Source organism: Sycon ciliatum, chromosome 1, assembly GCF_964019385.1.
Source record: "Sycon ciliatum chromosome 1, ocSycCili1.1, whole genome shotgun sequence".
NCBI lineage: Eukaryota > Metazoa > Porifera > Calcarea > Leucosolenida > Sycettidae > Sycon > Sycon ciliatum.
Genome location: NC_088643.1, coordinates 46,836,712 through 46,849,313, shown reverse-complemented (window position 1 = coordinate 46,849,313; position 12,602 = coordinate 46,836,712). Strand labels below are relative to the sequence as shown.

The following is a 12,602-nucleotide window of genomic DNA, read 5'->3' as shown; positions in this document are numbered from 1 at the left end:
AAAGCGCCATTTCGTTCTTATAAAAGCACGGATGACCGCGATTGGCCCATATGTTGTAGTCTTTTGGACGCTGAGTCGACTGGTTTTGGTCCGAAAAGGCTGCGATGCACCGTTCCTCCTTTATTCCCAATCGAACATGGTTGAACAAGCGGTCACGTGCTCCTGCGTACACCAGTCAGCTGGTCACCGTGCCTGCAGGGTACAACTTACTAGCCTGTTTGACCTTTTTTGGGTGCAGTCCTGTCACTCGAGTTGAACTCGAGTTGAACCTTGGTGTGAAAGTTGTCACCTGCTGGCGCGGTGACCAGGTGATTTGGGCACCCAGGAGCACGTGACCGCTTGTTCAACCATGTTCGATTGGGAATAAAGGAGGAACGCTGCATCGCAGCCTTTTCGGACCAAAACCAGTCGACTCAGCGTCCAAAAGACTACAACATATGGGCCAATCGCGGTCATCCGTGCTTTTATAAGAACGAAATGGCGCTTTTAGTGACATTTTGCATACAAATCCCCATCTAGTAGGGCGCAGTCACCCAGTTTCGGTGGAAGTGCGCGAGTTCGATTGGGATTCAAGTAGGAAGGGAGCGTCGCAGCTTCCTCGGACCAAGACCATTCGACTCAGCACCCAGAAGACTACAACTGGTGAAAATTTGATTTTAGGGTATACTTCCCCTTTAATTTATGCCCAGGAAAAGGAATACATTGCAAGCCGGCCATTCTTTCAACTCTTCCAGCAATCAATAGTGGTAAATAAAACTCATACATGTACAACAAGCACAATCATGTACACATATCAAAAGTGCAATGCCAGTGTCAGTGTCTTCGTCAAAAATAATACAACCACATGACTTGTGTAGGAAGTACTTCAACCCATGATACGTTAGAATATGCAAGGCCAGAGATCTAGGCAGCGCCCAGGCTGTTGGAATTTCTGGGACAGTTTCACCAGTCATTAGTGGTTGTCAATCAGTCGCATTGATGCCAATGATGGATGCCAAACTACACCACTGACAGTCGGATGACATGACTCAGTGAGCTGAGTGACACACAGATGACACAGTACAGTACAGGCATGGCAGGCGTACATGCATGTGCTACATCATGTTACTAGAATTCTACAACTCCAAGCACTACATGTAGAGTAAAACCTGTCAAGGCGGCCACCACTCAGATACCACTCAGATAAGGTCCAAGAAGACCACTGCAAGCAGGATACTGAAAGAGGTGTTACATGCACTTCCAGCCAAATGACCCTGGATGAAGAGACCATGATGTTGAAGGCCTCTTGAGCGGTCGTCTGAGACAGGGTTCACTGTAATGTGTCTTTACTATACTAGTCATGTGACGTAACGCGTTACACGTATGTCTATGTCTACATTGTATGTTGTTGTACGGTATAGTAACTAACTTAGTAAGTTACTCTATGTATATGTGCACGACAACTCATGATTGTGGGGGTGGGCGGGGGGGGGGGGGATCTTTGGCAATTTCCAAACCATCCCCTGATTGCAGGGCTTCATGGCACACAGTTTCTCAAGTCACAAAACATTGCAGAGCATGCTAGGACTTTAGAAAAATGGAATTACATGTTACTGATGTACATGTAAAATAGCTCCCAATTGACGGTAACGGCTTTGCAATGTACTGCCAAAACCCGCGCCAAGCGCACGCGATTATACACAGATACATACATGTACACACAAGGGATGCGAGCATATCTACTCCCCCCCCCCCCCCTTCCTCTCCAACACACACACAGTTCATGCACTGCACCATCTACAAGAATTCTTCTCAAGAAGGGATATTTTTTTTTAAAAGCTCTGGCTCAAGGCAGTTGAAAGAAAAAAAGGACACGTGGCAAACATGTACATTTCAGTTCATTTTCCTATTCCATGACTACCTTATAGCCCTGGTAATATAGGCAATGGGAAAAGGATTGAAGCCTAAACAATGCAGTGGTGAGTACTGGGATAATGATACTGTTTGTTTGCCTAAGTGACATTTGATCACTGCCTAAATGCACTCTAACTGAACCGAAACTCAAACAGGGCTCATAGGCCGCACTGATAAAACACTCAGGCGAATGGCTGACCTAAAAAAAAGGAAACAATAAAGTCTTCATGTGGTAGGGCTGCTTTGGGCGTATAGTATAAATACTGAACAGGTTACTTGGAGAGCATGCAATGCAAAATGAGCATGCATTCGCTACTATTGATAGAACATGTGTGCACTAACCTTGGATAGTGCATGACGCTATGACCCTACTTTACTAATGTCAAACATGTGGCGTCATGTCACAAACTTTCCAAGTAATATGTGTGGCTGCAAAGCACTAGGACAGGAATGCACACGATGGTACGCACATACACACACACACACACACACACACACACACACACATACACATATACACACACGCGTGCAATTTAGCCAATGGGTCACTTGCCGAGATGCAGCGCTTATGCCTCCACAAGATGTTGAACGCTTCGCTTGCGTTGGCTGCAGAGCGCATCGGTGTTTCGCCTGTTACATGAAGGGCAGGTAAAAATCACATAACGTTATATACATTTACATCCTGTTGTGCATTGCCCACATCAATTTAGTTGGTAGGTGGCAATTGTACTGCACTAGTATGAGGACAGATCAATAGTTACTTTTCTTCAAATGCACTCTACTCAGAGTACACACGACGACTGCACTTTGCAATGTCCATTGCTGCTGGCATGATTCCTATGCCACCCACCCCACTCCTCCAGTCACCTATTATGATTTAGCCTTAGAAATCAACACAGTGCGACCTATGGTAGAAAGAGATCATCCTGCTTGAATAGCAATGTTGGTGTTTCCCCAAATTTAAACATATCATTCAGGTGCATGCACCCTTACTATCTCTTCCTCATTGGTAGTACATGTATTCGAAAGTGAACAGCAAGAGGCAATTCCTCGCAAACGGCGCAAAACGAATCCTGACAACAATTGTCAGGAGCAGATCGGTGGTGGTTGACACTTCTTCCTACAGTCTATATCGAATCAACACACAAGTTGCAAACACAGTTCCATGATCCGTACCGTATGATCTTCACAGCCGAGACTTTGGTGGAGAAAATCCGTTCCTGACCGTCAGCCACACCGTTCTTGCCATTGCTGCTGGCGGCATGCGTAGCTGTCACCTGCTGCTCGCCACCAATAATGACCAGGTTGCCATAGAACTCAATGATGGCCGAGTCGACGCAGGCTTCCGGCAGGGTTGAGACGCGGCGCCATTCTCCGTTGACGCCATCCCACCAGGACACGTCGCTGTTGCGCGGATCACCGCCGTTGTGTGCCACCAGCATTCCGTAGATGTTGGCTGCCGACGGCGCCAGGCATGGCGTCTTCATGTAGCAGAACATTGTCCACTCCTTGCCTGGCGTGTCGCCAGTCACGCTCAGGGACAGCGCCTCGTGACGGCCCATCTCCGGGTGGTCGCTCTCATTGTCCGTGGGCCGATCTGATCCATAGCCCTGCACACCGCCACACAGTACTAACTGATTCTCGTTGAACACCACCGGTGCTGCAGCGTACATGGGTACGGGCAAACTGGGCCAGTGCACCCAGTCATTCCGTGAGAAATCGTAAGCAGATACGCTACGCTGGGTTGCAGAGTCGCCGCCACCAAGCTTCCCTCCAGCGGCCACAAGGAAGTTGCCGATCAGCGCGAATGTACCGCACCGATGGCCAGCAGGTACCACGCAGAATGGTGTCCAGGTGGAGCGCAACGTCATCTCCGCTCCTTCATTGTCTATTGACCAAACACACGTCGGACCATCTGATTTCACACACGGTCTCACCACCAGCAGCAGCTTGGACTGCATGCGCTCCACGCACAGTCCATCCACGGTGTGCGACGTGTTGACCTGCGGGGCAGCCACCGGGTGCCAGCGACGCAGCGACGGGTCCGTTACGAACAGGGCGGCACGGTACACGGTGCGCCGTGTGTACAGCTGGCTGTCGCCACCGCCACTACTACTGCCATTGCGACGTGATGCCTCTGCGCTGCCGCTGTCCGTGTCTGCAGAACTGCTGCCTCCAGCAACCTTCTCCAGCTGCTCGCACTTGACCGTCGTGGCAACGACCAGCCGGTCCTTGATTTGCACAGCATGGCACACCCCCGCAACACTGTCCTTGTCCACTGGCAGGTGCGGGTATTCCGACCACTGCAGCATCCAGAACAGATATCCGCAAGCCCATGCAAACAATAATATATTATTATGAAAACGTTAGCCTAGAGATTGAACGAACTCCCATGCATTAAATTCTGCAAAACGAACTCTCGATTTTACATAGTGCATTGGTTGGGCAAGTTGGGGCGACAAAAAAACCCCAAGCTCCACTACCTAGTGCTGGGGGGAATTAGCGAATCGATTCATCACGGTTTCATGACACTCGATTGATAGACAGCAAGGATGAAAACAGGATTTGTGTAATGACATGTGGACACAGTACTAACGTTAGTACACTGCACACCCACGCGAAGCGGTTGCTACTACTCAAGAGAGGACAGCCCGCCAAGCAACGTGACATCTCCTTCAATCTCCAAGACTCGATATGTACAACGAACAAGTAACTGGTTACGTCTCAAGAACCACACTGGCCCACACTGGGCCACAGGTCGCTAGCTTTCTCACTCACAGTAGTAGCGGTGAACAGAACGTTCAGCTGTCCATGTGCGTCCATGCTCGCAGCCCGCGAAAAACTCCGCTGCGGAAAGCTCAGGTTAGGCCGACAGCAAAACTATAAAAATAAAAAAGGGGCTCTGGCTCTGTCCACAAGGTCAACGGACGTTACTACGGTCGGAGCTGAGACACACTTCGTTGTGTTCACTGCGTTGAACGTTGAAGTAACCAACCAGTCCCAAGCTGTCCCATCATTTTTTTCCCCTTCTGGTTTGGCGGATAGTGATGTTTCCATCCCTTCTATTCCACGGTGTCAAGAAGCAGGCATCGCTGAACACCCTAGTTGGTTTGCGATACTTTGACTTTGACCGGTGGTCGAAACATTCGATCGCGCGCATGCAGTCAGTGCCACGCCGTCACATGCTTCCGCAAGTTAGTTCCGGCAGGGCAAGGCGCGACCTGATTTTGTCGTAGTCTACTGACCGTGGGCAGGTGAGTGTGCTCAGTGTGCTGGTAGATCTACATGGTGTGAGTGAACACTGAACACAGGCTATCACTGTATCAGTGTCAATATCATGGTCCATAAATGGAGCTAAATGTAGAAGGTCATAGTGCATGCTAGTGGTCCGGTTTCAGACAGGAGGCGCAGCTTGATCATACATCACACCCCAGATCCCATTACACCAGCCACCGTCTGAAATAGCAGTCATCTTCTTCCAGCTTCACTTTGACATACCATCACTCACAACAACGTACAGAGTGTAACACCTCAATCCTCCTCCACATCCTGATTATAATCTACTGTTGACGTCATCTACATTTTGGACCAATGCCTAACATATTCAGGGTTGTAAATAGGGGTCAAAGGGGTGTTCCAGGTACCCTGGTACCCGCCCGTTAATCTCCGGTACCGTTAGTCAAAGGGTACCCGTTGGGATTTCGATGATCTAATCAGTACGAAACAACACTGCTGGGGCTGAGCATTCCAGGCGGCAGTCAATTATTTACAACTCCACGCTGGATGTCTGCATTGGTGTTGCATTTTCGCACCCAGTATATCTACTAGTACCTCTACAACTATGAGACACAAATCAATTTGCGAATCATAATGTGATATCAAGAGTACATAACCAGTGCCGCTGGTATGTACTCTTGGTGATGTCAAAATGCAACCTGAGAACAGATTAATTACTATCATGATTTATGTGAAACTGGCGCAAAAATAAAACATGGCTGCTAAAGGGAACCCGTTAATCCGCCCGTTAAGAAAATTACCCGTTCGTTAGCTAAAGGTACATCCGCTTGACCCCTAGTTGTAAAAGTACAGTACTGTCGAGCGCGGAAGAACGGAGCGCGGAAGAACGGAGCGCGGAGGAACGGAGCGCCGAAGAACGACCAGGCTAGAATTTCATCAAGCAGAGCATACCAATGTATACACGGTGACTCAAATGCGCATACCGTATTATCTCCATTTTAAGCCCAGCGCTTATATTTTTTCAACCAGTCCGGACCCCGGGCTTCTACAAGAGACTGGGCTTATAATCTTTCAACCACCTGGTACATGCACATTGCTTATTATTCATTACATGTATATCAGTAGCACAAAGTTTCCCAGCAGGTACCAGGACTTGCAGTTTTGTGCTTGTTGGTACACTTAAAATAGAGACTGGGCTTCTACAAGAGACTGCGCTTGTAATAGAGATAATACGGTGGACTGCATTAATACATGAAAATAAGAACGGTCTAGGCTAGGCCATAGGAGGCTGCCCGGGGGGGGGGGGGGGGGGAGGGGGCAGTTCTCCCGCAACCGACAGTACTGTATGTGTGACACGTGCACACTGCTGCTGCTGCTCAATGAAATCCAATCAAGTGAGCCAGGTTTGCGCCCTGTACACTCGTCATGTACATGTACATGTATGATCGGAAATACGCTGATAAGCTGTATACGCATGCCCTCTCAGGGCTGGTTTTCCCCAACAACTGGCTCCACACTAGTGAGTACAAGCAGCACTGCCACTAGGCCTCCAAGCATTTGGCTCAGGAGTAAGGTGCTGGTTCAAGTACTGAGTAGTGAAAACTTGCCCCGTGAATACATGTACATGTATAACAATAGTACGGGGCTGGGGTGGGGGGGGGGGGGGGGGGGCACCTGAAGCCGGACTTGCTGCTATGCAACGTAGGCATACTTTCAGATTTTACTCGCAATACTGACAGTGTATGGATGTCTTGCAATGATAATCATAAGAACAGTGTACACCGACATGTGACACCTGCACTGCCTCAATGCACCATCCAAACATCTTGTGATGTCATGTGCAGGGGGGCTGATGTACCAGTCCTGTCTGCTAGTGCAGAAGGTTTGGTTACAATAATTATAATGTTATTTTTTATCAACTAGCTTACCTAGAGTAGAAACCCAGTCAAGGAGATACACTGGAAATATGTCAGAGTGTGATCATCGTAGAAAGGCTCTGAGTAAGTAGTGTGCAGCTGCCTATGTTAATTACCTGCTTCCCCTGCAAACATGGAACCAAAAACGTGTAAGTTGTTGTGTAACACACTGTGAACAGAGGCAAACACAGCACTCAAAACATTGCCCCCCCCCCCCCCCCTCTCCTTCCCCGGCCACAGCAATGTGTAGCATATACACGAGTACATGCACCGGGAACACTGCCACCATCCACAGCATTTCCAAACACACTAGATTCCTCCGCAAAATTAATGTCTTACCTTCAAAGAAGAGACAACCTCCATGTCTTTTCGAGGCGAGCCAACGCGATGTTGCTGGATACGCAAGCAAAGAAGAAACAAAAGTGTATGCACGAGTCAACAAACAAGAAAATAATGTACTTACGCTGTATCAGAACTTGAAGAAAAATTGCACCACAGTGTATAGAGAAAATCAGTTCTCTTTGATGTCTAGAAATTCATCTTTCAAAAATCCCCACAGTGGACGAGTTGTGAAGTACCACCAGATTCGGAATATCTTCCATGAGTGTGAATGTCACTCATTCTCCTAAGCAAAGTTCGCCTAAAACCTATCAAACACTTTCGGATTCTAAGTTTCTAACAAATCATGACAGAACTTACTCGTTGCAAAGAAGGCAGCGGACGTGGGAAAACACCAGGGCTTGGAGTTCTACTGCTGTTCACTGTGACCGCTGGTAGTATGAGCGGGTCGTGATCAGTCCAGATGGAAAAGTCGAGGCCGTCGACAGGTAGAGGTGAGCGCTAGCAAACACATAATTAATATAGCGGACAAAACACATGCAACGCAGCATATTGGAATCATACATAGACGATATTGTTTGTCAGCTGCCAGTGTGCTTTGGCAAGCAAGTAGTTATATCCTCTTTTCCTGTTATATGTAAACGATGCAGAACAGTGTTTGGCCCCAGGCTCCAGTCTAGCTGTCTATGCAGACGATACAACACTCTATGCCCTAATCAGAAACCCAGATACCATCGCTGCTGCTTGCAATAGCCTCCAAGCATCTATTGACCGCCTGCAGACTTGGGGTGCCCAATGGAAGATAAAGTTCGAGCCATCAAAATCTCAGGCAATACTCCTTGACCGCCACAGACCATCCCTGGATGTCCCACAGCTCACATTTGATGGCATGCAGGTGCCTGAGAGCCCCCAGCTCAAGCTTCTAGGAGTGTTATTTGACAGTACTCTCTCCTTCCGGGCCCACATCCGTTCCCTTGCCGTTAGAGCCAACCAGCGACTCGGCCTGCTCCGAAAGGCATCTCGGATCCTGGACAGTGCAGGGCGCCTAACTGTGTACAAAGGATTTGTACGGCCTATAATGGAGTACGCCCCTCTCGTCTGGGCAAGTGCGGCACATTGTCACCTCCATCAGCTGGACCTGGTCCAGCGTCGAGCCATGAAGGTTATTGGCCCCTCATTGCTCCCCAGCCTGCCAATCCGAAGGCATGTTTACGGGCTGTGCTACCTGTATAAGCTGCAATGCATACCAGGTCCAGCTCTGCTTACCAACATGGTATCTCCCGCAGCAAGAGTTAACGCTACACCCCGGACGCGCCGGCAACGCCAGTCCCTCGGTGGCCACTCTTTCCAACTCGCAACTCCTCTGCCAGCCTCCAGTCCAGAGTTCATCCGCCGCTCCTTCCCATACTTTGTCCTGGAGAGCTGGAACACACTGCCTGCCCCAATCCTCGCCGAACGCCCAACTCTCAAGAAATTGCCGACATTCAAGACCAAGGCCTACCATCACCTCCGCCAGACCAATTGGCTATGGGCCACTGACGTCCACCAGCACTGAAAATAACCGGTTGTCTCTATTATTATCATTTTCTGTTTCTCTCTCTCTCTCTCTCACTCTTCCTCTCCTGGGAAGCTCCTCATGCTCATTCTCCCTTTCTCTGTCCATTTCTCCTTCCTGATGCGTAGACCAACTGTTGAACCCGAGACCACTAGGTCGGGGGAGGTTGACCTACCTCATCGGCACGCATGCCAGGCTCCTCTGTGTTGTCAATGTTCGCTTGTCCAATTTTGTCTACCTCCCCTTTTATGTTGCTGGCCAGTGCTTTGTAGTAAAATAAAATAAAAAGATGGAAACAGCCAGGGATTTACTTCAGGTGGAGATTTCTTCTCTTGATCCATCCTTTGCAATATTGTCATCAGTAGGATATCCAACCATCCACACAATCCTCCTTACACCAGTGTCTCCAATTTGAGATAATACAGAGTGATATTACAATCCCTTTAGGAAGAACTTTTCTACTGATAACGAACTTTCGCTAATGGAGAACACACACATGTACATTGTAGTCAAGACTCATAACTCTTATGGACAGTTCTCTTGAGCACTCTAATTTCAGAAATATTAGGTGCTCAATATTTTCGGTATGAGGGGAAAAGGCCAGGTTAGGTGGACAGAAATTTTCGGTACAGAGAAGCAGTTCCCCATTGGATTATGTGTGTTAGTGTTTGTCTGGTTTATTGAAATTTTAGGTACGAAACAGATGCACCGAAAGTACCGAAAATAAACGTACACCAACAATTTATGAAATTACAGTATTCGCTGTGCATAGCCCTTGGCGGATAAGAGGACCTGCTGTTGTGGTGAAGAATTGCAACCGGTTTCTGGGTATTCGTCCTAACACGGGTTTGACTGTAACACCATTCACGACAAACTCATTGAATTGCAATAGCTGATACTATTGCCCAACATGCTCGATGGAAAGAATACGTCCTGATTGGGAGTTAAGGTTCAGGTCATCCGAGCCTAGGCTAAAGTATTCACACAACAGATTGGGGAGATTTACTATCATCTGGTAACACTTTGACCAGTGAGGAACAGAGTTATGCAACAGATCTGGGGGTGTCACATACGTGTATCTTTAATGCTTTTGGTTATGCAAACCAGGTATGCTTGGCTAGCTTGATTGAAACAACATGGTCTGTGCTGTTCGTCTACAGAGTACTGTGCGGTGTGTCAAACCATAGTCACACACCGCACGTGTCCTTCCAAGAGATGTGGCGAAGAACCAAGGGCGACCGACTAATCCTCTTGGGACTTGAAAGTCTCAAAGACAAGACAAGAAAAAACTCCTTTTTAATAGTTTGCTCTCACACATGATTACATTTAATTGTGACTTGACGTCTCTACTGTTGAAATAGATATAGCCAGAGACACGTGAATTACAAATGCTCCGTCAACCAGTGTACTGCACCTCTTTTTGATTACCCCCCCCCCCCCCCCCCCATATGTAGCCAAAGATTTCTCAGACTTGCAGCTTTCACAAATGGCGTGCAACTCCTCCTTTGCACTGCACTGGCAAGTGAGAGGCTTATTGGTCTGAAAAGAACATGCTCGCAACACCTCTGTATGCGGGGGGGGGGGGGGGGGGGGGTCAATCCTCATATTGTGATAATTTGCTACTTCCGAGTTCCCACTGTCAGCTTCAACTTCAAGTGTCCTCAACAATTCCCAGATACTCCTAGGCTACAGTACAGATCCTCTGTCAAGCTCTTCTGCTGGAGTCTGAATTTTTGAAGTGCATGTATGTTGGTACCACTCCTTGTTCTGTAAGTGTAACTCGCTTCAAGAGTCCAGTGTCCTTGTGTACAAACTACAAGTACTACAATATTCAATAAACTCTGTGGACATGATTGTACTAGACTGCATGCAGTGCAATGTCATCATAGACATAGTCATACAACTAATTACTTTGGCTACATCAGTCATCATGGTTGTTCCTACACTACAGTCTACAGAAAGCCCATACAATGATACATGTACACACTCAGACTGTCAGAGTGGGTGAGACTGAGTGAGACGGTCAGTGGCAGCACACAGTTACCAGTGGTTACACGTGGTCACTGGGTAGACCTAATACACATACATAATATCGGTACGTGGTCGTTCTGCCATCGCTCGTCTTGAGCCACCAATCAATCGAAATACATGTACACAACTATCAATGCACTAGTGCCGCCCTGTTCAGCGCAAGAGACGTCAACATCGAACGTTGAAGGGGTTGGATAAACACCATGGGGCATGACAGAAAAAGACACTTTAAAAATAATTAATTGGGCGGGTCTGCAGGACGTAGTTTGCTCATTTCTTTCACAATCCTGCTTTGCTCGACTAACAACCCCTTACCTGTTGCAGATACGCGTCCTGAGACTTCGCGCAGATCTCTCTGAACACACTCAATGTCATCTGATTGCAGACGATGGCGGAATCCAAAGAAGAAGACGCGGCTATGATCTGGTCGTCTGGGATATGACCGCTACTGACGACGGCACGTGAATCGACACCACGGATTCGACAGTCGCCGCCGACGCTGCTGCTGCTGCTCCCATCTGAAGTACGGCCTTTGGCATCTCCAATTCCGGGTGCTTTTGAGGTGGTGGTGATGGTGTTAGTTTTCGCCGAACTGATCTCATCGCTTTGATGGCAGACTGGAGTTGGACTGTTCTCAGCACTGCCGGCATCGCGCACCTCTGTTATCGGAGACGGACGGCTGGCCAGTTGATTTTGTTTTCTGTGAGCAGCTGTCAGCAGTCGGAGGCTGCTATTCAAACTTTTCTCGTCGATGTGCAGCAGCTCGGACACCAGAGATCGCAGAAAACTGATCTCCAAATGATCCGGTGGCTGGCTAGAAAACATTCCCTCAGCGGCACGACTAGTAGTAGTAGTAGTAGCACTAGCAGGAACCGTGCGCGAGCACGCATCACACACTCCCTCCGACCCTGCCATTATCCTATTCCACCGGACTAACGACGTCCACAAGCACAACTTACTACAACTTCAAAATCTCTCCCTGACCCACACCCACAATAAAACACCGTGCCCCTGACATTTCTCACCTTCTCGCGTGCTGATTTCCAATGCTCAGCCCAGCGGCGGAGTACGGGTGCACGCGGATCCGGGGTATCAAACCAGGATTCAAGAGGGACACCAAGGTCACAACACGCCAGCGGGAAGTTTACACTTGTCACCGCTGTGAACAGACTCCGTGCAGTAGCTGTTCCGTGCTGCCCCCACTGTACTGCCTGCCGACCATGCCACCCTCTGCGCTGCAACACCATGAACTGCGCGGGTCAAGTGTGGACTCGTGTCGATTTCTCTAGCACCTGGGGCTGTTATCCTGGTTATGACTTATGTTGTCCTGTACTGTCCAATCTAAAAGAACGAATGTGACCTGACGGATTTGCAACTAAGGACACCATCTGCATCTACAGAACTTACTTGAAATTTCTACTGCTAATCCTGGTTGGAATACTACTATCTACGAATAAAGCTGAAAACATCAACTATTCCGTGTCCATGTCGGCGCAATTTCTCGGAACTTTTCCGACTTATCATTCAAAGCTGCAAGTGACTGTGTTCTTCCTCTGCTGTTGCATTTTTATGTGCAGGCACTCAAAGTCATACTGTCATGGTAGGAGACTATCTTATCTACACTACAGCCT

General features: G+C 48.3%; 1 protein-coding gene across 2 annotated transcripts; it reads right to left on the bottom strand.

Moving 5' to 3' along the window:
• Positions 1–1,776: 1,776 nt before the first annotated feature.
• Positions 1,777–12,602, bottom strand: LOC135829182 (uncharacterized). Of its 2 annotated transcripts, none has more exons than XM_065341588.1 (5): positions 11,287–11,941; positions 7,746–7,886; positions 7,386–7,439; positions 3,070–4,196; positions 1,777–2,523 (listed from the first exon to the last, which is right to left on the bottom strand). In XM_065341588.1, exons 1-5 carry the CDS (start codon positions 11,884–11,886, stop codon positions 2,460–2,462), a joined length of 1,986 nt encoding a protein of 661 aa, XP_065197660.1. In that variant the 5' UTR covers positions 11,887–11,941; the 3' UTR covers positions 1,777–2,459. The 2 variants fall into 2 exon arrangements, with proteins under 2 accessions (XP_065197660.1, XP_065197664.1); XM_065341592.1 differs by lacking the exon at positions 11,287–11,941 and adding an exon at positions 11,997–12,602 and having other exon boundaries at positions 1,778–2,523.

What these genes read in the sequence shown, in the direction of transcription:
- LOC135829182 (XM_065341588.1), bottom strand. Translation starts at nt 11,886, where the DNA reads ATGGCAGGGTCGGAGGGAGTGTGTGATGCGTGCTCGCGCACGGTTCCT. An exon ending in AGGACGCGTATCTGCAACAG is followed by an intron (nt 7,887 to 11,286) that starts GTAAGGGGTTGT and finishes TGTGTTTGCTAG; the next exon opens with CGCTCACCTCTACCTGTCGA. An exon ending in CGCTGCCTTCTTTGCAACGA is followed by an intron (nt 7,440 to 7,745) that starts GTAAGTTCTGTC and finishes TTGCGTATCCAG; the next exon opens with CAACATCGCGTTGGCTCGCC.